We start from the raw sequence: 27,127 nt of genomic DNA, 5'->3' as shown, positions 1-27,127 counted from the left end.
GGAGATAGTACTGACTGCTGGAACATTTGCCACGGGTCTCAGAAGTCGCCCCAATATGGCCGCCTCTCCTCCTCCTCCCCATACCTACTACACCCTTTCTGTCTCAGATCCCCACTCCCCATACATACTACTCCCTTTGTGTCTTGGTTCCTGTACTGAGGCACTATGAAAACAAGCTTTTGTATAGCTTGATGGCAGGGTCTGAGAAGACAGGGGCAGGGGTGAGTCGAGACACGGTATTTGGAAAATTGAGTTTCTCTGTGGAGACTAATGATAAACGAAGATCTCCTAACTTTTTAAATAACTTAAGATATCTTTTCTAATAAGCTAAGATGATTCTTAGACTCAACTACGCTAGACATTGCCACATTTTCTTTTGTTTTAAAAAACGTATATACGTTGTTTGAAGCGAAAATCAGAAATACTCACGTTCAATCGAGCCCATTTTTTCAAGTTCCCTGAGAGGACACATACCAACATGCTACACAGCACAACACTACAGCAGAAAGTAAATTATTTACAAGGACCATTTAAAGTCAATTTTTTACTTCAGCAAATAAAACCTGCAAGATAAATTACATCTTTACAACGGGTTGTTGCTATACATTTATTCAAATCAAGAAAACTGTCATAATTAAAGCTCTCAAAGTAATTTTGGCACAGATGAAATCGTGGTCATTTTGTTAAGTCCCTGAGTTCTTTTAACAGGCTGGTTTTTGCATTCAGCCTCGTCCCTGGCTACTTGGGCTCCTGCCCCCCGACAGTGCCCCCCAACCTACTCTGGCTCCGTATGCTAACTCTAGGTCAACGTTTGATGCCGTAACCTTTCCAACCCATGGTGCTGCGCAGAAACCCCTCAGCTTCGGGGACATTCACAATCGGAGTCCCCAACTCGAAGAGCGCCCCCTACAGTTTCTGTTTACTGCTGGGCAGAAGAATCAGGGTGCATCTCACGCATGCATCTTATTTCTAAAGTTGCCCCAGATGAACCGTCAGTGTTTTAACGTCTCCAAGGCTTTATGCCTCAGGTGCTCATCCAAACACTGGATGGCAAAGAGGTCAACGTCCGTGTCGAACTTGTTGGCAAACAAGTGGTGCTTGCGGAGCATCCAGTTCAAGTCACCTGATCCGAACACGCACACGGAACGCACGTGGACGCCACTGCAGGGTGGGTACGGGGCACCCTTGGAAACATCACCCTCGAAGTACTGCCATTTGACAAACCTTGCAATCGCGTGCATGTCAGACATGTCGTACTTCTGGCTTAAGGAGAGGGAGCCCGGGACATCTGGGATCCTCTGAATGGTGGCCCAGAGATACTCATCCGGGCTATAGGTGTCTTTTGCCCACTCCATAAACTTTTGGATTTTTTCGTTCTCTAGCACGTACTCCACGTACTTCCTACTGACCACAAAATAGGCACTGCCCGAGAACAGGGGGGTTTCAAGAGGGGGCTGCATTTTGTCGGTCCCCGTGTTCGTCAGCTTTCCGTTAACAACCGTATAATGCTTTTTCCACCTTTCTTTTTTGTTGGATGGCATCCTCTCGGTTTCTAGGTTGTTTTCGCCCATTAGCGACTTGAGCTTCCGGACAATTTCCAAGTTGGTTTTAATAGGAAAATCCATACCGCAGAGATTTATCAAGTACTTCCAGTCCGCCCTCATCCTGTAGAGGTCCTGCATGCAGTTGAGGTCGGCCTGAACCCGGCTCCACGAGGCATACACCACACTCTCCAGCTGACTGGCCACGAAGACATTACTGAAGCAGGACGCGATGCCCAGCACCGCGGCCAAGAAGGAATCCTCTGATTTTCTGTCCACGTGAATGCAGTAGAAATTCTGGGGCGCATAGATGGCCCTCAGGAGCCTGTCAAGCATTTCAATTTTGTGATGGACCACTATAGAATATGCGATGGGAAATTCTGCCTCTTCTTTACTAAAGGGCTGTGTGATATATTTGCGCGCCTTGATGAAAGCGTGACAATCTCTGGTCATGTTTATATAGTCACTGGCTGTCCTCCGAGGGCGCTGCCTAAACTTCACCGTTAGAATTTCAAGCTGTACCTTTTCGATTTCTTCTACATCCCCCTGTAAAACTTTGGTACAATTAATATTACTACTAGGATTCTCTCCAACCAGCTCCAAATGTCCAACACTTACAAATTCAGGCTTCTGGTGAATTCTTAAAACGGAGAAGGTGACCAGGGAAAAAACGAGAAGCAGGAAGAGGTATTTAGTGGGATAAGAGAAAAGTCTCCTCCGCAGCAACTTTCTCAGCATTTCAAAAAACAATCGGAGATTGTCCTTAATTAAGGGCAGTCTTCCAGGCTTCAGGCAGTCATGATTCCTCTCCTGTCGTGGCCTTGAGAGCTGTCAGTCTGCATTTATCAAAACTGCAAAGGCATCTTGAGATGGAGAATGGCACTAAAAGAGAAGAAGGAACGTATATAAATACAGTCTTGTTACGACATCTCGGGTTTAAAAAGCATCCTCTTTGCTATGAGGTCAGACGTTGGTCAATCAGCAGAAGAGGGTAGTGTTAGAGGAAACCCACGGCCTGTAATAGTAATACCACATTATTAAAAAAGAATGTGGGGGCGGGGGCCTCCTGGCTTGCTTCGTCAGTGGAGCATACGACTCTTGATTTGGGGGTTTTGAGTTCAAGCCTTGTGTTGAGTATGGAGATGGCATAAAAATAAATCTAAAAAGAAAGAAAGAAAGGAAGAAATACAACGATGTGCTAAGATAGCCTACATGATACTACTTGGGAATTTACTTTTCAGGAAAATTAAGGTACAAAATCACAGTTGAAGACCTAGGCTACCATTACTCCATTCTCCACAGTTGGTAAGATGAGTTTTTCCTCCTCTGCTGGTTCTAATGAGCACCCCTGCCTCAAAATCATTACTATATCTGGGTTCCTCCTGACACTTCCATTAATGTCTACTAGCTGGCCTCAGCAGCCCCCAATATTTGAAGATCAGCTTCATCCTGCTCTCCAGTAAGTTAGGGCTGGAGGTCCTCTTATGGAGAAGTTCAAAAAAAGGCTGTGACTTCTAAGAATCTCTGAACGGAAAGCAAGTCAAGTGACTTTTCAAACTAAACCAGGAAGGCCCCACTGAAACCAGGCCAGATTCGGGTCTGTTTGGAATCTCTCTTAGTTCAGGTCCATACCAGTCACCACAGGAAGAGAAGACATACACAGTCCAAAACAGAGACAAAGCCTTGCATTTTCTGCATTGCTTTGAACGGGTTATAACAATTAATGCTTGTGAGAAACAACAGTTGTATACAAATTATAATGTATGACATACCTACTGTCTATATTCAAATGAATATAAAAAAATATAAAATGTAAAAACCCCACCCATTTTTACTATGTTTACAAATATTACAAAATATATTTTGTCTTAAAAATCAGTTTTATAGGGGTGCCTGGGTGGCTCGGTGGGTTAAAGCCTCTGCCTTCGGCTCAGGTCATGATCCTGGGGTTCTGGGATCGAGCCCCAAATCCAGCTCTCTGCTCAGCAGGGAGCCTCTTCTCCCTCTCTCTCTGCCTGCCTCTCTGCCTACTTGTGATCTCTGTCAAATAAATAAATAAAATCTTTTAAAAAATCAATTTTATAACTTGGAAATTGGTTCTATAATAAATGTTACTGTTCCTTTTTTAAAGATTTTTATGTAATCTCTATACCAAACCTGGGGCTCAGACTTACAACCCTGAGATCAAGAATCCTATGCTCTACTGAGTCAGCCAGCCACCCCTAAGTGCTACTGTGCTAACAAAAAAAGTCAAATACCATTGATCATCTCCCTATCAGATTCATAGAGATTTGAAACTGGTTTTTAATACCAGGATCAGCACTAGAACTTTTAAATATTTTGTTAGGAAATAAATTGTGAATATTAATAATATCAATAAAAATAAATTCTGGCTCATTTAGTTTCCAGATTCCAGGTAACATACTGTATTTGGAGAGTGCCTTTCATGCAGTCAGGTTTTTTATATATATGAGGCATTCAGCAACAGTGCTATGTCCCATGAAGCTTTTAAAAAAGATCTGTGAAATGAGAAGGGAAATGTGTGAAGGGATGTAATGCCCATGTAAGTACACATACACTCAGAAAACATGCTGGTAAACTAATCCTATGTATTCACTTTTTTCCCCTCAAAAATTATGGCTGGTTCATTTCTTGCTTTTAAAATTTCCTGTCCAATCTTATTTGTTTTTCTAATGCTGGTTGTGTACTGCTAAAGGTTTGAAAATATTTGCAATTTGGGTCAAGCTTTTCCAAAGAAAACTCTAGCAACATGTCCTGAAGTGGGTGCGAAGGAACAGTGAAATGGTCCAATACCACTGGAAAATCCAATATATTTTATCTCCACTGTGAAGATTCCTAGTGCTCACTGGCCCATTGAAACAGTCTTCGATTGAGTTAGCTGCTTATCTCTTCTTCCAACTACCTTGTCCACCACCCGACTCCCAACCTGTATTAGCAAGAAATGTGGGGCGATTCTGCAAAAATAGTTAAGCACAGAAACCATTAAAACACCAGATCATAAACAAAATGATGCCAGTAGGCAGCTCCTGCTCCTTACTGGTTCAGACATTTGAAGAAATCTGTCCAGTCATTAGGTCATCTGATCTCCAAGCTAACTGATTAGGGACTTAAGTGGCCTCATACCACAAAGAAAACAAACTTTTGAAAACTAATCTAGAAAAGTCACTCAACAAAAAGCAACACCACCAAACCCCAGGCAGGGCAGTGGCAGAGGTCTGACTTCCAGAGGTGGCACATTATAAAATCTCCCTTTTTCTTCCTTCTTCCCTTTCTTTCTTTGAGAGAGAGCATGTGCAAGAGAGGGTGGGGGTGGGAGAGGCAGAGAATTTCAAGCAGGCTCCATGCTCAACATGGAGCCCAGTACAGGGCACATCTCATGGCCCTGAGCTGAAGTCAAGAGCCAGATGCCTAACTGCCTGAGCCACCCATGCACCCCTAAAATGTCCTTTTAACAACAAAAAATTACAGAGTATGTCAATAACAAAAGTATAGACCATATAAAGGAAAAAAGCAGTCAGTATAAACGGTCTCTGAGGAAGCCCAGGTATCAGACTTAACAAAGACTTTAAGTCAACTGTCATAAATATTTTCAAAGAACTAGAGAACTGAAAATATGAGAATGATAGACAACCAAATTGAGAATTTCAATAAAGAGACAGAAAACGAAAAGAAAAAACCCAAAAGAAATCTGGAAGTGGAAAGTACAGTAAACTGAACTGAAAAATTGTCTACAAGGGCTCTACACTAGGTTTAAACAGAAAGAAGAAAGAATCAGTGGAACTGAGGACAGGTCAAGTGACAGCATCCCATCTGAGGAACAAAAAGAAAAGAGAATTAGGAAAAAGAGAGCTCCAGAAACATGTGAGATGCCATTAAACATTATCAACAAATGTATAATAGGATTTGCAGAAGGAAAGGGGGGGGCAAACATCTGAATAATGCTGCAAACTTCTCCAAATTTTATTTAAAAAAATTAATCTACACATTATGAGCTCCAAGTAGGCAAAATGGTACAATCATTTTGGTGGTTTGGCCATTTCTTACAAAGCTGAACGGAGGCTGACCTCTCTACATGGCAATCACACGCCCAGGTTTTGTTTAATGGTCTAAGATATGGCTTATCCTGGACAGTGTTCTATGTGTTGAGAAGAGTGTGTCTTTTGTTGATGTTGGGCGGAGTGTTCTACCGACATCCAGTAGTCTAGCTGGTTTATTGTGGAGTTCAAGTTTTTGGATTCCTTGCTGCCTTTCCTCCTTCTAGTCTCTAGAAGTGTTCCAACATAAAATGAGCAGTTCCAACTGGTCAGGACTAAGGTGCAACGGAGTACTCACTGGAGTGGGAGGACAGACAAAATGTCCTCAGGGACAGTGAGTGAGGAGGCAGCAAATACAATCTGAAAAGCAGATCGTCGCAAGGTAACCGATTCAGCAGATCTAAGAATCTCAGACTGACAGTAGGGAAAGAAAGAACCGGCTCTATTTTTGCGACAGGATCTTCAAAAGGTTCAGGGAAATGGTAGCAGCACAGATCCCAGAGGGGGATGAGAATGTCTGAAACACAAACAAAACCGTATTGGCCAGCAGCTATTTAAAAGCAGTTGGGTCTCTCTCTACCCTGAAACCTGGCCACGGCCCAAGTTTATATTCTCTGCAGGCTGGGGCACACCAGGCACTATGGAAAGCAGGGTTTCCAACCAGGAAACAGTGGAACCAAGTGAACCCAAAGACAATAGCTATTGAGATCTCCTTCCCTATTTCCAGCTATCAGTTCCCAAAAGTTTGACCACCAAGCCAATGCAGGAGTTTACTGACTAGGGAATCCAACCAGGCCAAGACTTAAATACATTGCTTAAGTTAGAAATTTCCTCAAATGTTCAAGGAAACAGACTGTGTACAGGAAGAAGAAAACTAATAATGATATCCCCAGAGAGAGTAGAAAATATACTGCATTCAATCAATCAGTAAGATTATATGGCCTGAAAACAGGCAGAACAATACTCCCATCCCATATGCTCTTTTGCAATGTGACCTTGCCATTCTCCAATCAAGGAACAGTCAAAATTTCTTTCCGCTTGAATTTGGACAACCTTATGACTATACTGACTGGTAGAGACTGGCAGAAGTGAGGCGATGTGGCCACCAAGGCTGGGTCATGGAATACTAAGCAGCTTCCAACAAGTTTTCTTAGAAAATCTGTTCTCCAGAGGCTTCCTTTTGGAACCAGCTTCCATATAGTACTAAGCCAGAGGGTGTAACGTACCCAAGCCACCAGTCCCAGGTGAACCCAGCCTTCATTCATCCCAGCCCAGACACGTAAGTGAAGAAGCCACCAGATGACACTCCAGCCCGTGGTCACTCAACTCTTCTCTGAATTTCTGACCCACAGAATGTGTGAGCAAAAAATAAAATGGAAACGTTCATGTTACTTGGGGAGATTTGCTTCATAGCAGGGACCCCAACAAATCAGAAACTACACGAACAGAACACATAGCAAATAAAACAAAGTTCTTAAAAATTAATGACATGATAGGAAAAACTGCAAAACTCAATGGCAGTGTTGGAAAAGAAAGCTGAGGAAAACTCTCTGGGAGTTAGTTAGGCAAACAGGCAAACCAAATGATGGGGAAGTTGAAGTGGCAGAAAAAGGTAATTTAGAGAACCAAACCAGGAGATCCAGTCTCTGAATGAATAACAAGACCCCCAGAAAGACAAAACAGAAAAATAAAAAAAAAAAAAAAAGAGAAGGAAGCAATCAGTTAATTAAATGGTTGAATATTATTTCTCACAAAGAAGCAACAGATTGACATTCCTTGGAATACCGACACAATGGGTAAAAACGGATCCACACCAAGACACATTCCTGAATCATGAAATACTAGAATACTGGTAAAGAGAATACCACATAGATCTCCAGAGGGGGAAGATAAGCCTCATTCAGAAAATGAAAATCATGGCAACAGCATCAACAATGCTGGAAAGTGTACTCCCGAGAATTCATTCAATCACATGAACTACTAAGTCAATTAAGGGTAAAATAAAAAAACATTTTACATCTTAAGACAGGTAAGGTCTCAAAATATTTACCTTTATGCACTTTATGTCAGGAAGCCACTAGAGGATGAACTCCATCAAAACTAAATAAAGTATGATGGTGCCTGATTGGCTCCGTCCATAGAGCACGTGATTCTTAATCTCAGGGTTTTTAAAAGTCGAGCCCCACTTTGGGGGTAGATTTTACATTAAAAAACAAAAACCAGGGCGCCTGGGTGGCTCAGTGGGTTAATCCGCTGCCTTCGGCTCAGGTTGTGATCCCAGTGTCCTGGGATCGAGTCCTGCATCGGGCTCTCTGCTTTGGTGGGGAGCCTGCTTCCCCCTCTCTCTCTCTGCCTGCCTCTCTGCCTACTAGTGCTCTCGGTCAAAACAAAAACAAAAACAAAGAACCCCCCCCCCAACCAAAAAACTAAAGTATAAACTATGAAAGGAGAAAATACAGCAATCAGAAAGGGTATATCCCAAGATGACAGTAAAGGGACATCCTAGACTGTATCACAGGCCAACAGATTTCACTGTAGCAGGCTAGGGCAGATCACAAGGCCGCAGGACAGGAGGGCTCTGTTGGCCCAGTGGGTGAAGTGACCAACTCTTGATTTCAGTTCAGGTCATGGTCTCAGGGTCGTGAGGTCAAGCCCTGGGTCAAGCTAAGTAAGGAGTCTGCAAGAGATTCTTTCCCTCCCCCTCTGCTCCTCCCCCATGTTGCATGCAGGAGCTCCGGGGCATGCGTGCATTCTCATTCTAAAGTAAACAAACAAACAAAAGACCCCAGGAAACATGTCTTTAAGATGAAACTGATGGAATGACTAATGGGAATAAGCATACTGAAAACTGATTTAAACAGCCACCAGGGTTTGGGCTGTGAATTTATAACTACATTGAAAACAAAGCAAAGGGGAGGGTTGGGTGATAATTACTGCCCCCAAAGAAATCAGAGACATGCAATGATTCAAAAAGCCATCACTGTGCTCTGTGGCTTAGCTCTGGAGAGCATTGGTCTTAATGCAAACTCGGTTTTCTCAATTGAGATTCACTGAAACCTTATTAGGAGGACAGAGCAAAGGAAAACATGGTTGTTGGAAGAAACGGGTTGTGTGCTTTGCCCAGCATCACATAATGGATGTTACTGCTCCAGACAAAAGGTCTCTGCCTAATTTAACCCACCACCTCTCTCTCTCGTCTTCAACAGCTCACCACGGTAAGGACAGGACAGAAGGAGGAGTGGGGGACTGTTTTCACAAAGTACGTGAGGACATCCATGTAAGGAAGTCGAAAACCCAGTGATTATCGAACCTAGATTTGTTTGGATTATGTCAGGACACAGAGGACCTTATGATATAATAACTAAGAACTAGATGAACCAGCACAAGCCTCAGTATTTTAAATAAACCGATGCCAAAAGAGGACTTTCAATCCAATAACATACTTCCTAGTTATAGTGAATTTCACTACATAGAGAAGAAAATGAAAAAAAATTAAAGAAATGAGTGACCTGTGGCTCAGGCTATATGATTCTAAATTCTTTTTTTTTTTTTTTTTTTTAGATTTTATTTATTTATTTGAAACAGAGAGGGAGAGATCACAAGTATGCAGAGAGGCAGGCACAGAGAGAGAGAGGAGAAAGCAGGCTCCCTGCTGAGCAGAGAGCCCGACGCGGGCCTCGATCCCAGGACCCTGAGATCATGACCTGAGCCGAAGGCAGAGGCTTTAACCCACTGAGCCACCCAGGCGCCCTCTAAATTCTTTTTTAATAGTAGTAATAATAATAAGGGAAAGCAGGAAGAGGGTAGAAGAACGGAATAATACATATTTTTATTATAAAGTAATAGGACAGAACATATTTAGACTTCAAAGTAGGATTTACCATATTTACATGAATTTGCATAGACATATGGACATATGGACACATCCCTAGGAACAATCAGGATTTTCCTGTTCAGCCTCTAATTACTCTCCAGACTCCCAGACAAGGAGCAAGATAAAAAGGGCCCTGTACTGGGTAGCTCCATTAACCTTGGGGAAGGTTAGAGCAGACAGGTGAGTAAACCGTAGAAAACGAAAGAGTAGATTTCAAAAAGGTAAACCCTTTTCTCCTCCACCATTTCCACCTGTCATTCTGGCTTAAGTCCAAACAAAACTACTCTATGCAAGAATAATTCCCTCTATCTATTGCCTATTGTTTCATTTTTAATAGTGGAAAATTTTTTTTCTTAAAAAAAAAAAAAAATACACGCGCACACACCACGCAGGTATGCTTAAACCAACAGCTGGATGGCTAAGTCAGGGTCTGCAACCTATGGCCCTTCTGCAGCAGGAAGCTGGCCTCTAGTCCCACTTGAGTCTGTGACTCAAGTTCACGGACTCCCGAGGACTATTATTCCGTGACGCAGAGGCTGCTGGGACAGGAGCAGAATACCCCCTATCGTGACTGACGCTAAAGATGTTCAAGGCTCACAGAGGACTGGGACTAGAAGAGCATCCTGAAGCAGCCAAGGGAAGGAACAGGAAGGAAGTGGGTAAGATCTCAAGGCTACTTCCTGCCATTCCAGGTAGAGTTCTTTCCACCACCTGTGTCTCCATGGCCTCACCCCATCTGGGGGAACCTGGTCGGTCGCCTGGCTGTGTCTGTGACTCGCTGCAGCAAGGTGCAGCAAGGTGCCAAGATTTTCTGAGGTGTCACCTTAATGCAAGCTCCTGAGACCCCAACAGCGTCTGCTCCTCCAGACTGACTAGAAGAAGCTCTTGGGGTCCTCAAATCTTAGGACAGTGATTAAAAACACCAAGCTCCACAGTTTAGGTCACTGTCTCCCAGAGTTCATTCCAGAGTTTTCTTGGGCTCCAGCCACGGAAACATGGGCAACAGGAAAAACCTTCTAGGACTGGCACTGGACCCTGTTTCCTGTGCCCTTTGGAAAGGGGGCTTTCCACATGAAATAAGATATTATAACTAAAGCCAGATGGTGTGACTAAGAGAGGAGAGGCCTGAAAGCACGTCTCCCTCCTCCAGAACCCCATCTTCTAGGGCCAGGCACAGAACACGCCGCAGAGAATACCTCAGTCATGTTTGTTAAATAAGTGCAAGTCTCTTCCAAAGGAAGCCCATGTTCCTCTACTAAAAAATTTAATTAACATCTCTCCTCTCTACTGAGGAGTTGTTTCTAGTTCTCTACACCTGCCCTGTGGGTACTCAGGCTCAGGAAACCCACAGAAAAAATGCCAGACTTGCCGACTTTCAAGCAGGGGCAAATCATAGAATCTTCCTAGTTCTTGGCACTCTTGGGGAAGTATGTGTTTTTCAAAACAATATGCATTTAACCCTGACTAAAAGAAAGGCTACCACTTTTCTAAAATGTTAAAGGTGGGATAAAATTAAGAGCTAGAAAGACAAAATGATTGGTTCTTAAACATAATAAAAAATCAGTATTTTAAAGCTCATTAAGCAGAATGGATATTGGAATTCCATTTCTACCTTCTTTTTACAATTCCATTAGCTGTTTAACCTCATATGAAAGCCTATTTAATAATTATGTAAAAACTCAAAATATGTAGTAGAATTAATGGAAGTTTCCCAATGACATGCTCCTAATTTTAAATTAGATGAAATTAAATAAAACTAGGTTTTATTTGTGGGGTCACCTACAAAAGAGAAAGAGAGAAAGAAGGAAAGAAGTATGAATGGAAGGGAAGGAAAGGAAAGGAAGAAAGTAAGAAAAGGGAGGGATGGAGGGAAGTTGGGATGGAGGGGGAGGGAAGGAAGAGCTCTCTCTGCCTAAATTAATGGCAAGAAAAACTCTATAGATTTTCTTTTTCCCATTTACTCACTATACTACAGCGGGATGAATCTAACTCGTGCATTTCATTCATTCCTGGAAACAGCACTGTTGTCTGTCCCCACTGCTTTCTCCCCTAGAGGCACAACCAGGGACTGAAGTAGCCGACACCATTCCTGCCTACGGGCTTGGCAGGCAAGAGACACACCCATGTCTCTGCCACAGAACCAAAAGCTGTAAGTCCACCAAGAGGAAAAGAAAGGCTCCAAGAAGGCTTCCTCGATTATGGTGGACCTGTACCACAAAAAAATGGGTAGGATTTAGACAGGATGCAAGAGGAGGGAAAGGATGCTGTAGAAAAATCTTTGTCCTGCCCCGGAGGGCTCCTCATCCATCCAATAAGCCTTGCTCGGTAATCATGAAAATGTTCAAACCATCCCCGGAATGGCTGGAAACCTGGAAGAACCAAGGCAGAAACTGTTCTGGAAACTTCTTTTGTAAATCTAAGGTAGACAGTACAGAGACCACAGAGACTAGACTTGACCTGTGGTTTGTTCTCGGAATGCCACCTTTTCTTCGCCTACCCCCTTAGACACATGTGCACACGCTCTGAATGTCTGGGACTAAAGACCAATGCTCTTCATCTGGGGCTCTCTAGAATATCTTATGATAGCTCAGGAGGGCAGAAGACCCAATAACTTGCCGGGCTTAGTCTTTTTCCCAAGAAACTATGCACATTGTGTTAATGGAAGTAAAAAAAATAGAGGTGCGGACACACCAGCAGTGCCAGACACAATGCCACAGAACACTGAGTGGACTTGCTGTGGGCCATTTCTCTTCCCCCATCAAGATGTCTGTGGCCTTTAGCCATCAGAGTGGGGCCTGTGGTTGAAGCAGGGTTTGAAGACCCTGCCTCCAAGCTCAATACTAAAGCAAACATGGAAACAAGGAAATGTAGGAATCAAGCTGGTCCCTTTTTCTTTTTTTTTAAAGATTTTATTTATTTGACAGACATAGATCACAAGTAGGCAGAGAGGGAAGCAGAGAGTGGGAGGGGGAAGCAGGCTCCTTGTTGAGCAGAGAGCCCAATGCTAGGCTCCATCTCAGGACCTAGGATCTTGACCTGAGCCAAAGGCAGAGGCTTTAACCCACTGAGCCACCCAGGTGCCCCAAGCTGGTCCCTTCTAACAGGATTCTGGAATTATGTGCCCTTCAGATCAACATTTATGTCTTCCATAGCAAAAAATGTCCCACTGATCCCACCCATCAGTACCCATGCTTTCTTGATACCTTGAATCCTCCTCAAATGTATATTTCAGTGGTAGAAATATATATAGGGGTACCTGGGAGGCTCAGTCGGTTAAGCACATGACTCTTGGTTCTGGCTCAGATCATGAGTTCAGGGTCCTGTGATCAAGCCCCGCATCAGGCTTTACGCTCAGCATGGAGACCCCTGGAGTTACCTTCCTCTGCTCGCACTCTCTCTCTAAAATAAATAAGTAAAATCTTAAAAAAAAAAAAAAAAGGAAACACATGGATTTACAGGTTTTATACACTACCTTGAAAGCCAAAAGAATACCCATAATTGTACAAAAGTACCAGAATTAAGACATTATATCAGTAGCCAGGAAAAGCAAATGATAAACTAAACATGGGGGATGCACTGAGGAATATTACTCAGCCTTGAAAAGGAAAGACATTCTGCCGCATGCTACAACATAAGTGAACCCCAGAGACAAGCTAAACGAAGTAAGTCGGAATGATTCCATTTATATGCAGTACATACAGTCATCAAATTCATAAGAGATGGAAAGTATACCAGAGTAGGGACTGAGGGTTCTATGTGTGCATGGGGAGAAGTTACAGTTCATTGGGTATAGAGTTTAGGATGACAAAAAGTTCTGGAAATGGATAGTGGAGACACTGACATACTTAATGCCACTGAATTTTCCCTGACAGTTTTAACCTCAAGAGGTTTTGTGTTTTTTTTTAACCCTTTATTATGATTTTTTTTTAAAGATTTTATTTATTTATTTGACAGAGATCACAAGTAGGCAGAGAGGCAGGCAGAAAGAGGAGGAAGCAGGCTCCCCGCTGAGTAGAGATCCCGATGCGGGGCTCGATCCCAGGACACTAGGTTTATGACCTGAGCCGAAGGCAGAGGCTTTAACCCACTGAGCCACCCAGGCGCCCCTAAACCCCTTTATTATGATTTTTAAAAAGACGCAGCTTGCTTACAACTAGACTAGACCTTCAGAGTAGGTAGGTACTGGTAGAATGTTACGTAGAAAAGGCTTTTTAAATTAACAGAAGACCTTAAAGGACGTATGTTATAAAGGCATTGGGAGGAGTGAACCAGGTTGTTTGAACACACAAAAAGGGGTCTTTTTTGAGTTTAGTGTCATGAAAATTTGGACATGAAGAACAAAGATCATCTCTCTGCCTCCGTCTCAAAAGACTGGTGTTTCTTACTGGCAACACAGCTTTCATCTCCTGTTTCCTTAATGCGTGAGCAATGGCTAAACTTTGAAATGGGAAAAAACTGTCCTCTAACGCAATAGTTCATTTGTAGAGGCGGACCTTTGTAGACTTGAATGAAATATACCTACTTCTGTGCACGCGTGCGCGCACACACACACACACACACACAGAGCTTTGTTTTCTTTTTTTAAAGATTTTATTTGACAGAGAGTGAGAGCATAAGCAGGAGGAGCAGAAGAGGCAGAGGGAGAAGCAGACTCTCGGATCATGACCTGAGCCCAAGGCAGACCCGTAACTGACTGAGCCAACCAGTTAGCCCCTGTTTTTCTTTTTCTTCTTTTTTTCTTTTTAAAGAAATTGTCAATCTCATTACCACCGCAGGCCAAAAGTGAGTATAAAAGATCTTATTGTTCACTTCAAAATTCCAAACTTGAACAGCAATAAACCTTGTCCTCGCCTTTAAAAAAAAAAAAAAAAAATAGTGGGTGGTTTAGAATACTAATGAGAGCACCAAGTTTTACGGAAACAAAATTTTAGATTTGAAAGGTATTTTCAAGTTTCTTTTGTCTGTTCTTAATTTTGAAGATGAGAATACTAGGGCACAGAGGTCATGCGCTTAGCTCGGTCACCTGTCCAGAACAATTCTTTAGCAGAGAGAGCTTAACAACAGCCCTGGTTTGTGTCCCACCTGCTCAACACACTGCCCATAGGTCCTGGGTCTTCTGAAAACCCCAGTTTTAAATATTCCAGGCTTTAAATGCTTCCTATGTCCCAGCAATTCTAATCCAAAATACCAGATTCCTTTTTGTTTTTAAAGGAAGTCCTAAAATTCCGGGTCATAGCATGTGTCTGGATCTTTGGCTGGCAAATCATGATTGTCAGAGTAGATCTTCTCTTTTAATTATGCAAAAAAATTATAAAGCTACCCATGAGCAAGCATGAGAAGTGCTTTTTTTTTTTTTAAGATTTTTTATTTTTATTTATTTATTTGACAGACAGAGATCACAAGTAGGCAGTCAGGCAGAGAGAGAGAGGAGGAAGCAGGCTCCCCGCTGAGCAGAAAGCCTGATGTGGGGCTCGATCCCAGGACTCTGGGATCATGACCTGAGCCAAAAGCAGAGGCTTTAACCCACTAAGCCACCCAGGTGCCCCGAGAAGTGCTCTTTTAACATATTAAAATCCAGCTTAACTTCCTGCAATGTGGTTCCTTTCTGGAATCACCCTCTGTGAGATCAAACCTCACTGGCTGGGGGTGGGGTGGGTGCACAGAGAAAGACAGCTGCGTGAAATCAAACAGAAGAGACAATAAATCCTATGTCATGTTCTAATGTAGGATTTCAGCAAGCCACCTCATCTCTCCAAGTTTTGGTTTCCTCATCTGTAAAGTGACTTGTTAATACCCTCCCGGTTGGGATGGGGGTGATTTGAAAACGTCTCAACCACCTGGCAGAGACTGGTATGTGCAGTGGCTGGATAAACAGGTGTCGTCACCATCATCTCCTATTTCAGCACTAAATTCCACATAATCCTGTCTCTGCACTGTCCCAAGCACGTCCTCGGTGAGCTCCCGGTAATTGGATCTAGTCTCAGGCTCCTTGCCCACTCCCTCTCCTCAACACTGTTCCCTGGGTCTACCAAAGCCTTATTCAACTTGAAAAAAATGAAAAGAACGAGAAAAACAAAGAGTCCAGGTTGTTCAAAACCCCTCCCTTTGCTCAAAGAAAGGTCCAGCAGACTGCGGATGCTTTTGTTAAATGTGCCTTCAAGCTCAAAGTGTTTTCCGGCTAAGGAAACTAGAGTACAGTATTAAAATGCTCTCAATTACGGTGCGCTGGGAGAATTCCGTGAACTCTGGGTCCCCTCCATCGGGTCAGACAGGATGAGTGTCTTCCGAGAAACCCCAAACCACCGGTCGCGTCCTGGATGGCGCTCATCCTGTCTTCAGGACTGACCTTTCCCTTCTTCACTTGGGGCTCCTCACCTGTGCACAAGGGCCGTGGGGTTTGGTTAGGGGTCCCCAACTCCCGACTCCTACGGCCGCCTGCTGCTCCTCAGCGGGCGGATGGTGCACGGGGGCAGGGGAGGCTGAGATGGTGACTGTCCGGGGTGGAAGACAACAGGGAGGATCCGGGGCAAGACAAAATACTAATCAGGCTGTAAGTACACAAGCCTGAAGACCGGCTTTCTTGCGTGACAGCTTCGGAAATTGACAGGCACTTGAAATGTGACATGTTCACTACTATGGTGGTTTCCTTTTTTTATTTTATTTTATTTCCTTAAAAGCAGATGTTAAAATTGATGGTGCTTTCACAATGGGAGTTACTACGGGATTAAGGAGATTGTTCAAGGGAAGAGTTAGCAAAAACTTACACCAGGCATTTTACATACATGGTCTCAATTCTCACAACCCGGGAAGTAGATACTTTCCCTCTCACTTCATAGTCAAGGAAAACTGAGGCTTTAGGTTGCTTTGAATTGGGTCATTTGTTCCAGTTTACCGGCGGGGAAGAGGTGGGAGGGCGGGGGGTTCAGTCCAAGGCTGAGTCCCCAGAGGGTAGAAGGAACGGAGCAGTCTCACTTTCTGGCGCAAAACACTGGGTCTGGTTATTAACAGCTTCAAATCATACCTTGCCCTGCTTCATAAACCTTCCACGGAGCCCCAGAACCTTCCAAATATTCCTGTGGGTGTGACTATGACAAACTCTCCTCCTGAAGGCTTCAGTCCTAAGATAGAGGGACCCATTTACCATCTAAGACCCAACCGTTCCCTTGAAGTGGATGCATAAACTTGAGTGGCAAACCTGATGCAACGTTTTCACTGTATGTAAGATTACATTTAGGTATGTATGTTGAATGTGAAAGTACTGCCAAAGCCAGGAATGAATGAATTCTCTAGGTAATGAAACAAACAAACAAAACTTTTTGAGAAGAAACAGCATCCACAGAGAAGCGACACACAGGCACGCATAAAATAAACCCATTAAAAAAACAAGGCTCCATACATACTATCAATGTGCACTAGAAAAATTTGAGAAGCACAGACCTACCCAAAACTATTCCGTGATCCTCTTTTTGTTTGGTGGTGGGGTATTTATTCAAGCACTTTTGAAATGTTTGAGTTTTTAATTTACTTTAAAATATTTCTTTTAGGGGCGCCTGGGTGGCTCAGTGGGTTAAGCCGCTGCCTTCGGCTCAGGTCATGATCTCGGAGTCCTGGGATCGAGCCCCGCATCGGGCTCTCTGCTCAGCAGGGAGCCTGCTTCCTCCTCTCTCTCTGCCTCTCTCTCTGCCTGCCTCTCTGCCTGCTTGTGATCTCTCTCTGTCAAATAAATAAATTAAAAAAAAAAATTTTCTTTTAAAATTGCAAAAAGAAAATGGCCCCAATCCTCCAACACAAGCTCCAGTTAAGTATGCTGGCAAAGCATTATAGTTCGAGATAATTTCCAAACAAACAAAAAGCCACTTACAGTTTCAGTACACTTACACATCATTTTCAAGTTCCCTTCTAATGCCCGTCCAGGGACACTCCTGACTTACACTTGTGCATAGATGTAACAGCAGTTGGGACTCAATTTTCTGTTGGTTTTTTTTTTTCTATTAATGGACAGTGAAGAGTCTTTATTTTTTTTTGCCACAGTTAGTATGTGTCTCGTGGTTGGATATTAAAGATATTTCCAAATGATATTGTTATAAAGAAGAACTATGAATCCTTTTAAAGATACGCATAATTTGTTTTCTCTTGGCTTAGTAAAGGATTTCCAGGAGTAGGATTCTTGAATCAAAACTTACAAATTTCTGTTGCTCTTGGCCTTCCAAATGGGACTACACTCATACGGCCAGTAGTAATATCTGAGCACGATTTTCTCTATGTTTACTATATAATTATCTTAATTATGTGTCATATATTCATCCACTGTATAATTATCTTTGTCATTATCACAACTGTTTAATGGTACCTCACTGAGGTTTCATTTTTTATTTCTTTGACTACCAGTTGCTCAGTATTTTCTCTTGAGTATATTTCCATGTGAGAAGGAGAGCTTAGCAATGACTTTAGTTCTGGAACCAAACTGCTCAGATCAAAAACTGGACATCATCACCCACCAACTCAGACTTCTTATGCCCTTAACTTCAACCTTCGGCTTCTTTGCTGGTAAAAATAATAGTAAATAATAACAACAATAATTTTAGGCAATTTGATAGGATTAGGGCCATTGTACCTTAGAGTTTTTATAGAATAAGGGAGCCAACATGTCATATGCTTACACTGTATGTGACACATGGGCCCTCCATAAACATTAGCCATTTATTCACTATTATTATTAAATATTTTCTTCTGTCTGGACATTGTTCAAATCTTTAGTTCATGCCTACAGGGAACTTTTTTCAGACCTCCACAATCAGAAACTGTATTTGAAGTTTCCTGACAAACACCTGAATGCACTCAATTTAATTCCACACATAGTAGCCATTATACAAAACAGAATCCTAGGTTCTGGGTTATGGTGGGGTGGGGCGGGGGAGTAGTCATATATAATGCATCTTCCTGATCTCAAGGAATCAACACATGCTTATTTGCTGAGCCTTCTGGGGGAAATTCTAGGCTTGATCAATATAGGTAAATACTCTTTGGGGAACAATGCATCCATTGTAGTGATGAAAGGAACAGGAGAGCATCTGGCGAGACTGGCCAGAAACTGCTCTGAGGGTCCCCCTGGGGGCAGGAGGGGTTAACAGGGACTCCTTCCTGGGATGGCCACACTCCACTGGTAGCGATTACACCTCTTGCTTCAGGAATTCTCCCCCTTAGCCAGGTGTTTTGTTAATTAGCAGCCGTGTTGGAAACGAATCTTCCTAAGTGGATTGAATGACTCTGATTAGCATAACATGGGGAAAGAGTAAACAAAGATGAGAAGGGGTGCTCGACTTTGTGTCTGGAACAGAGGCATCCTAGAGGCCTGTCAGGCACAAACATCTGAAAGACGAAAGCCCCTGGCAAGTTGCATAGTCTAGGACGGTGCCTTAGGCGCATTCCTGGGTCCAGATGCTGATTACAGAAAATTCGTGATTACTTGATTCCAACCCATGATCATGCTGCCACCCCAAGTGTACCTTTTGTGGGAGAGGCAGCCAGACCCCCTCGACAGGGCATAGGTGGCCCCAGACTTGCTTTTTAATTTTCACCCATACCTGCAGAGGAGCATGCGACCCTCCCCAGTCTGCTTCCCCAAAAGATCCAAAAGGGCCTGGGGCAGATCTCTGTCAACAGCAGAGTCCAGGCTAGGCGAGGAAAGAATGAGAACCACAAGGCCTGTATGGAAATAACATTTACCTGTCCTGGGGCAGGAAGTTTATTTTTTCCTCCTTTCTTTTTAAAGCATTCAAAGTGGATTATTTAAAGGAAGTTTAAGGTACACATTTCAAGAGAAACAAGACACGCATACATTCTGTATTCGTTCAATTTCACAATAGAAAATAGAATGCTATTTTCCACAAATCAACTGTAGGAGCACATCATGGGGAAGATGTAGTTTTACAGTTTATAAGGAAATCCAGTTCTCCATCTGCGGTAGGGGGAGGAGAACACCTTGCCTCAGTTTTTAATGATAAGTTTATACATTTTTTAGGGCAAACACCAAAAGAAAAAGCTTTGGAGTAAGTCCCATCTAGATACGTATATTTCTTTAAAAAATTTTATGTACCACTGTATAATGCACATTATTAAAAAGATGGGGAAAAGGAAATAACGCTTATAAGTATAATCACTTATGGTACAAATACAAATAGATATTAATATTTGTAATGAAAGCAATAGATTAAATATGCTTTATTTTTTAAAGAAAGATCTTATTCATTTGAGAGACAGAGAGAGAAAACAAGCAGGGGGGAGGTGCAGGGGGAGAGAGAGAAGCTGTTTCCCCACTGAGCAGGGAGCCCAATGCCTGAGCCACGCATGCAGGAGCCCCTAAATACGCTTTATTTTTGAAAACTCTTGGTTAATTACCTTGTTATAGAGTCCTGTCAAGTACTGGTTCCAAGTGTCCTGTAGCCTAACATTTTGTTTTAATGGCTATCTGTCTGGGTGACACGTATCCACTGGAGAAACAGTACAACACTCACTCTGGGCTTTGCTGCCTAAATCTTGATACTTTGACAAAGTCTTTTTTGGTGAGATTCAGCTGGTAGTTCTCAAACCCTCGTCCCTGCAAACTAGTCAGGGGGTGCCACATTTTTATGAATCTAACAAATGGACTAAAAACCCACTGATACTCTTCACTTCAAAGATTTTGTCAGACAATTCTTTTTCCAAGTTCTTCTAGGTTGTCAGTTTTGGAAAAGAGGTTTTTTAAAAGATTTTTATTTATTTATTTATTTGACAGACAGATCACAAGTAGCAGAGAGGCAGGCAGAGAGAGAGGAGGAAGCAGGCTCCCCGCTGAGCAGAGAGCCGGATGCGGGACTCGATCCCAGGACCCCGAGACCATGACCTGAGCCGAAGGCAGAGGCCTTAACCCACTGAGCCACCCAGGCGCCATGGAAAAGAGTTTTGCCCAGCCACAGATTTCCCATATTTCTTGGCAACATGTTTACATTACAGTGAAAACATTCCCAAACAGCTCTTTCCAAAACGTGCCTCTGGAGCACAAATTCTCCTGAGAAGCAATCACCCCTCTCACTGTGGAAATGTCACAATGACCTTGGACTGTTCCTCCTGTACCCACTTTCCCCACTTGGTGGGTTTAACCACCCAGAAGCTCCCCAAATAGTGTTGATCAAAGTTTTTGCAACCCAGTCTCTAGGCCCCTCCCCCTTCCCAGAGGCCAGTGGGTGGGGCTAAAAGCTCCAACCCTCTAATTACTGGTTCTTTCTGGTGCCCACCCCATCCTGAGGCTACCCAGGGCCCCCCTACACCTCAGCCACCTTATTAGCATAAGCAGGTGTGGAAAAGAGCTCTTTAGATGAGTAACAAAAGACATTCTTATCATCTCAATCCCTCAGGAAATTCCAAGGGCATCAGAACCCAGAGACAAAGACCAAACCTATATTTACCAGTCTATCAGGGCTGAGCCTAAGGGTAATCATCATTCATAATCTACCAGTGTTTGGCACTAGAACATGCTTGATGAACACTGGTTACAAAGTAGCTGACTTGTCAACCCACCAAACTCAGCAGACAGTCGTGCCTCCTTCAGAGAGCTCAACTTTGAGGCAAAGAATCCATCCTCCCCCGCCCTCTTTCCATCAAAGACCAACCCCCCCACCTGTGTAATGGAATCCAGCCTCTTTCCCCTTCTTTGAAACCAGGCTCAGTCATGGATATCTCACTCCCACAGGCTTAGCTTCTCCCCTCCACCAGAAACTCACCAGCAGCATTAGAATATGTTCAGGCGTCTCCAGTCTCAAATGGAAAAGGAGAGAAAGAGAGAGAAATGAAAGGAAACCACAGACCCCACATTTCCTCCATATTCCACACGTCTATTTCGTTTCTCAGTCACTGTACCCAGTGGCTCCTCCTCTTCCAAACACAGTGGTCTTTTTCTCCAGGCCAGCCCCTTTCTCTTATCCTACACCAGTCCTCTGATGATCTTCTGTGTATGCAATGATCACCCACATACAACAGCTCCCAAAAGGGACGTCCTTCCACCTCATCTCTTTCAAGAGTTCCAGATGCCAATTCCTTGGTCTCCACTCGAGTGTCTCACAAGCAAAATCTATCCCAAGGAATCACCTTCCCTCCCTCACCCCGGGGTTTTCTAACACTGAATGGTTTCACGACCCCATCCCACTCAAGTTATTTATGCCAGAAACTTTCAAAACATGCTCCATATCACACTGTCCAAAAACCACATCCAAAATAATCACCACTTTCATATTGACTTTAACTACAAAACTCAACCTCTCTCCCTTCCCTCCTCCCCACAAGCCCTCTGTGTCTGGCTTCTATTAAGTACCATAAGGGTGAGAGCAAATACCTTTGCACTCTGTCCCTGCACCCCAGCCTGCCCCTCTTCAGGGTATGTGTGCAAAGTGACAGGCTGAGGGCCTGAGGTCCAGTCTAGCTGGGACAAAGTAGTCCATCTTCACCAAAGACACCAGCCCGGCCTAACCCTGCAAACCATTCTCCACACAGCAGTGGAGATGATCTTTGCAAGAACCCAAACTTAATCACTCATCTCATCTCCTAATAACATCCTTCAAAAGGTTCCCATTACCTTTCCATCGAAACTCAAAGTCCTGAAAATGACCCAAGAGGCCTCACCTGAGCCATATTTCTGCCTTGTCTTAACGCTTCTGACATGGAACTCGGGCCCCTAATTCACCTGACTACTTCCTACTCATTTTTCAGGACTTCTTTGAAGTATCACTTCCTATGGGGACCTACCCTGGGTAATCTCTTCCCTTATTAAGGTCCTCAGGTTAGATGCTCTCTGGACATTGTGGGCTATTTTGGAGTCCCACCAGCAACTGGGACAGCCTGTGGGACTATGTGCTGGTTTATCTCCAACCCGTCCTCTAGCCATGAGGCTGGAAGGCTCAGAAAGGCGGGGGACCCTCCATCCTTCCCAGCCATGGGGTCAGAGCTGACAATGCCTGTCACGTACGGGTGCTCAGTAAGTTGTTCAATGAGTGCCTGAAGAAACAGGTTGCTCAGGGACCCACTCACCCCCTATACACAGTTTGGCTAACTCTTTAGCAAAAGAAAAATTATTTATGGGAGGAATTTTTTTTTTAGTCATGGGTGTACATTTTTTTAAATTAATTTTTGAAGTTTTTTGTTTTGTTTTGATATTTTTGGTATTCTCCACACCCAACATGGGGCTCCCCTCGTGATCCTGGGGTCAAGAAGTCAACATGCTCTTTCAGCTGAGCTAGCCAGGTGCCCCTTCTTAGTAAATTTAGCGTACCGATGACCGAATACATGCAGGCTCGATTGGAAATATCAGTACAGTCTGTGAGTCGGAAATTCTCAGTGCTTTGGGGCAGCAGTAACCTCTCCGGGGATTTGCATTAGTGATCGCAATCCTCTTCTGAGATATGAACAAGGAACCAGGGTCAACCTCATGGGTATGCAAACTGTACTGCCACACAGGGCCCTGTGATTCACCTAATAACTCAAGCTGTCTGCTATCTTCTTGATTTTTTTTTTTGAGTTTTATTTAAGTAATCTCTATACGCAGTGTGGAACTCGAACTCACGACCCTGAGATCAAGAGTCACATGCTCCTCCAACTGGGCCAGCCAGGCACCCAGCATTCGTGGTATCCTTAAGAATTTCTAAACATGAGCCCCACAAATTATGTAGCCAATCCTGAGTCTTTGAAATAAGTTTGATTTCTGGAAGGGAACCAATGGATTGCCATTCCCTATCTAAAGATGTACCTTTTTAAAACTAGGGCTGTGTTTCCAACCTCCTGAACTTAAGGTCTAAAAAAAGAGGGTTGGTTATATATTCAGTATATTTTCTTCTTTTGATATGAATCTATGGCGTATTATGTAGGGCTCTCTTTTATCAAATCAGAATTTCTCAGACTACAGAAATATATGGTTGTCTTAGCTATTGCTGTTAGCTAAAAGCTTTTTATGATTTTTTTTAAAAGATTTTATTTACTTATTTATTTGACAGACAGAGATCACAAGCAGGCAGAGAGAGAGAGAGAGAGAGAGAGAGAGAGAGAGAGGAGGAAGCAGGCTCCCCGCTGAGCAGAAAGCCCAATGCAGGGCTTGATCCCAGGACCCTGGGACCACGACCTGAGCTGAAGGCAGAGGCCTCAACCCACTGAGCCACCCAGGTACCCCCTTTTTATGGTTTCTAAAACTATATTCTACTCTGAACATGATCTACAGTGAGTCTCATTGTTAAAATTTTTGCTTAGAATTTCTGCTTGTGGTTCTCTTAGGAATTGTGTCAATTTTCAGTAAGCATGGTTCATTAATATTTTATCACCTTAAAAAAATTAAAAGACATCAAGTAAACTAAAAGGAGAAAATTGGGGGCACCTAAGAATCTGACTCTTCATTTCTGCTCAGGTCATGATCTCAGGGTCGGGAGACCAGCCCTGCATCGGGCTCCTCAGTGAGAAGTCTGCTAGACATTTTCTCCCTCTTCCTCTGCCCGTCTCCCAGCCTGCTCCCCTCCTTCTCTCAAATAAAAATAAATAAATCTTTTTTTAAAAAAGGTAAAATAAACGGAGAAAAATGAAAACCACTCTAGAATTCCTTTTCAGCTTCTACTATTTTAAACTTTGGAAATTTAACAACCACATGGAACACCCAAAATTTCCTTGGAGATACACCCTGGTAGGACACATGGGGCTGTTCACAGAGAACACTAGTTTATTCATTTTTATTATAAAAATATTTTAAAATGTAGATGTTTGTTTAGACATTACAGATAGCTTCTCTAGTCACTTCTCAGTCACCAGGGGATGACTGGCATTTACAGGGTAGGACCAGGATGCTGCGGCACATCCCACAACACGCAGGACAATTTCCACAACAAAAGCTTAACTGGCCCAAATGTCAACATACGTGGCCTCTGCCACAGAGGGCGACAAAGAAACACGACAACCTTAAGCATTGCATCCGGTGTCAAAGCCAATGTTGAGAGTCCCCATGAGAAAGTCATTTGGGAACTCCTCTTTTAAGTCAGGGAGCTAGGCATTTGGCATCCTGAACTAGAACCATGAATAAATTTTCATTAGAATGACCATGAGAGACTGTGGACTCTGAGAAACAAACTGAGGGTTTTGGAAGGGAGGGAGGTGGAGGGATGGCTGAGCCCGGTGGTGGGCATTAAGGAGGGAACGCATTGTATGAAACACTGAAAAAATAAAAAAATTTTTTTAAAAAGAACTAAAAAAAAAAAAAAAGAATGACCATTAGCAGCAGTGACACAATTCCTTGTGGCTGGCCCATAAAAAAGACTACTCTACACCATGGCAGTAACTGCATCCTTCATGGAAAACAGGAATTGAGAATTCGAAGAAATCATTTCAACAGCATTAATCTCGGTTTCCCACCACCTCATTTCATGACAAGTGCACAATATCTACATCATAGGTCAGAATTTTTCATTCCCCTCAAGAATGGAATAACCAGCTATAGAAGTTTCCGAGACAGATCTGAAAACAAATGACGCAAGAACCAAATCTGATTGGTTCCTGTGTTTTAAAAAAGAAAAAAAGAGACAATATTTAAATCAGGTTTCACTTTGTTTAAAAAAAAAAAAAAAAGAAAGAAAAGAAAAAGATTTTTCAGCTAGTTGGGGGAGGGAAGAAAGAGCTAGACACCCTGGGTCAGAATCCCGGCAGGGTTATGGGGAGCGAATGGCCATCCCCACAGATTGTTTTAGGAGGTCCTCCCTAGGTCACCTGTGCCCAGCCAAGCCCCCCTTAAATCTCCCACCCATTACCTGATCAGTCCCTGTAACATAGTTGATTTTGTAAATGGTTGATAATTCTCAAGGACATTTTTCTTTATGTTAAGCAACTAAGTTTAAAAAAAAAAAAAAACTAACGTGGTTGGAAGTGGTCTTATAATCAGTCAGGTTTGAATTATAATTAACGAAGGATGAAATCCACTAGAGATTTGGGCCCAGGCTAAAGAGGTCCTTCCCGGGGCCAGTGAAGGAAGGGCAGATGATGAGCTGGTGGCAACCTTCAAATCCTCCCCAAGAAGTAGAAACCAGTATCAGCCTCTTCCACCCAACAATAAAACTTTGTAAAGACAAATTTACAGTATATTACAGTTTTTAAAAATTGAGGAGTCAGCCACTTCTAAGAACTCAGTTTCCCCAAACCACATCTTGAATGGCTGCGAAAAATAGCAGATACCCACCAAGCTCAGGGTTTCTCTTTTTGCCAAAAAAGAGAAATCTGTTACCGTATCCTCTCGCAGGGGAGCCTCTCTGGAACTGCCTGGGCTCCTAGCAGGTAATTTACACTGATCTTTAAAAACCATTCATCCCTCCTCCTCCACTCTATAAAACAAATCTGCCTTTCAGAACAGCTCTGAAAGGGGGACAGAGTGCCCAGAGCAGGGGACAAGTCCCTGACCGGATGCCTCACCTACCACTCTACAAATTCAGGTCACAGAAACCTGTAGCCTGTTCTTATCTCAAGGAACCAATGCTTTCTGTGAACCTCGTATATCCTTCCCAGTTGGCCGCTTGTCTTAACGAGTTGTTAAATAAAGACTCTTCCCTCCAGAAAGGAAATCAAGCAAAGGGTGCCACGGTTGCCCGGTGACTACAAACCTTACCTCCACCTGGGCAGCCCATAAGGTGCAGCCGGATCTGCAAGCGACCTCATCCACGGTGAGAAAGAAGTGTGGGGCCGGTGCGGGTGCCGGGGGCTCGCTCGGCATGGAGGGAATGCGCTGCAAGGAGAAAAAGAGCCGTTAAGACAGGGCTGCTTTCATTTCAAAAAGCTAATAACCAAAAATTGGAAGAATATAAGTCAGAAACGGAGTATTAACAGAAACTTTTAAAAAAAAGGAACCTAGGAGAGAAACGATCACCTGTTTTCCAAACAGACCCAGCAGCCCAAGTTTCCTACACCCGCGGGGTAAGACCGAGAGGGAGCAGGAGGAAAGAGAGAAGCGGAGGGCTGGGGTGGGGACTTCGGAGTCCCTTTCCAGTCGCTTGCCCCAAGGCGAGTCATTTCTCATCCTGGTGTCGGCTTCTTCATCGGTAAAATGAGGGTAATAATGCCTCTTTGCAGGGCTACGGGAAGGATTAGACGGAGTTGGCACCCAAGAGACAGCGCGGTGAGTAACTGTTCGCTCTCCTGCCCATCCACGCCCGCAGCCAACTCCGACTTCTCAGGTCCTACTCGCTACCCCGATCCGGGGGAAAGAAGCCAGAAAGAAGTGGCTTCCAGGTGACATTGGGCACCGGAGTCCTGGCCCGGGGCTCCAAGGATCGAACCAGAAGTAAGGCCCCGGGAAAGCGTCCAGAGCGCACACGCGGTCCCGGCTCACTCCCACCGAGCGTCCGCTCCCTCCGGCCAGGGCTCCGCTTCCTCTTCCCCAGCGGAACCCCCCACCCCGCGCCCGGGGCAGCGGGGCCCTGGCTGAGAGCCGGCTCCCTCCCTCGCATCCTTCCCATCCTTCCACCCGCCACCCGGCGCCATAGCAGGCGATCCGGGTTGCCGGGAACGGAGTGGATGGAGTGGAGGAATCGGTTACCTGCAGCAAGCCTGTGGCGGCCGGCGCGCATCAGGGTGCGCTACCGCGCGGCACCCCAAATACCCGCGCACTGGCC

The 27,127-nt window shown here is 43.8% G+C and overlaps 1 protein-coding gene across 3 annotated transcripts; it reads right to left on the bottom strand.

Annotated features, from left to right (window-relative positions):
* Positions 1 to 529: 529 nt before the first annotated feature.
* On the bottom strand, positions 530 to 27,127 carry GCNT1 (glucosaminyl (N-acetyl) transferase 1). Of its 3 annotated transcripts, none has more exons than XM_032866669.1 (3): positions 27,052 to 27,127; positions 26,125 to 26,241; positions 530 to 2,423 (listed from the first exon to the last, which is right to left on the bottom strand). In XM_032866669.1, the coding sequence occupies exon 3, from the start codon at positions 2,277 to 2,279 to the stop codon at positions 993 to 995; it is 1,287 nt and encodes a 428-aa protein (XP_032722560.1). In that variant the 5' UTR covers positions 2,280 to 2,423; positions 26,125 to 26,241; positions 27,052 to 27,127; the 3' UTR covers positions 530 to 992. The 3 variants fall into 3 exon arrangements, with proteins under 3 accessions (XP_032722560.1, XP_032722559.1, XP_032722561.1); XM_032866668.1 differs by lacking the exon at positions 27,052 to 27,127 and adding an exon at positions 26,383 to 26,692; XM_032866670.1 differs by lacking the exons at positions 26,125 to 26,241; positions 27,052 to 27,127 and adding an exon at positions 21,127 to 21,147.

The sequence above is a fragment of the Lontra canadensis genome, unplaced genomic scaffold, assembly GCF_010015895.1.
Source record: "Lontra canadensis isolate GAN:19392208 unplaced genomic scaffold, GSC_riverotter_1.0 scaffold31, whole genome shotgun sequence".
In the NCBI taxonomy this organism is placed as follows: Eukaryota; Metazoa; Chordata; class Mammalia; order Carnivora; family Mustelidae; genus Lontra; species Lontra canadensis.
This window is presented reverse-complemented; position numbering and strand designations above follow the sequence as displayed.

Coding starts and splice junctions, on each gene's coding strand:
- GCNT1 (XM_032866669.1), bottom strand. CDS start 2,279: ATGCTGAGAAAGTTGCTGCGGAGGAGACTTTTCTCTTATCCCACTAAA.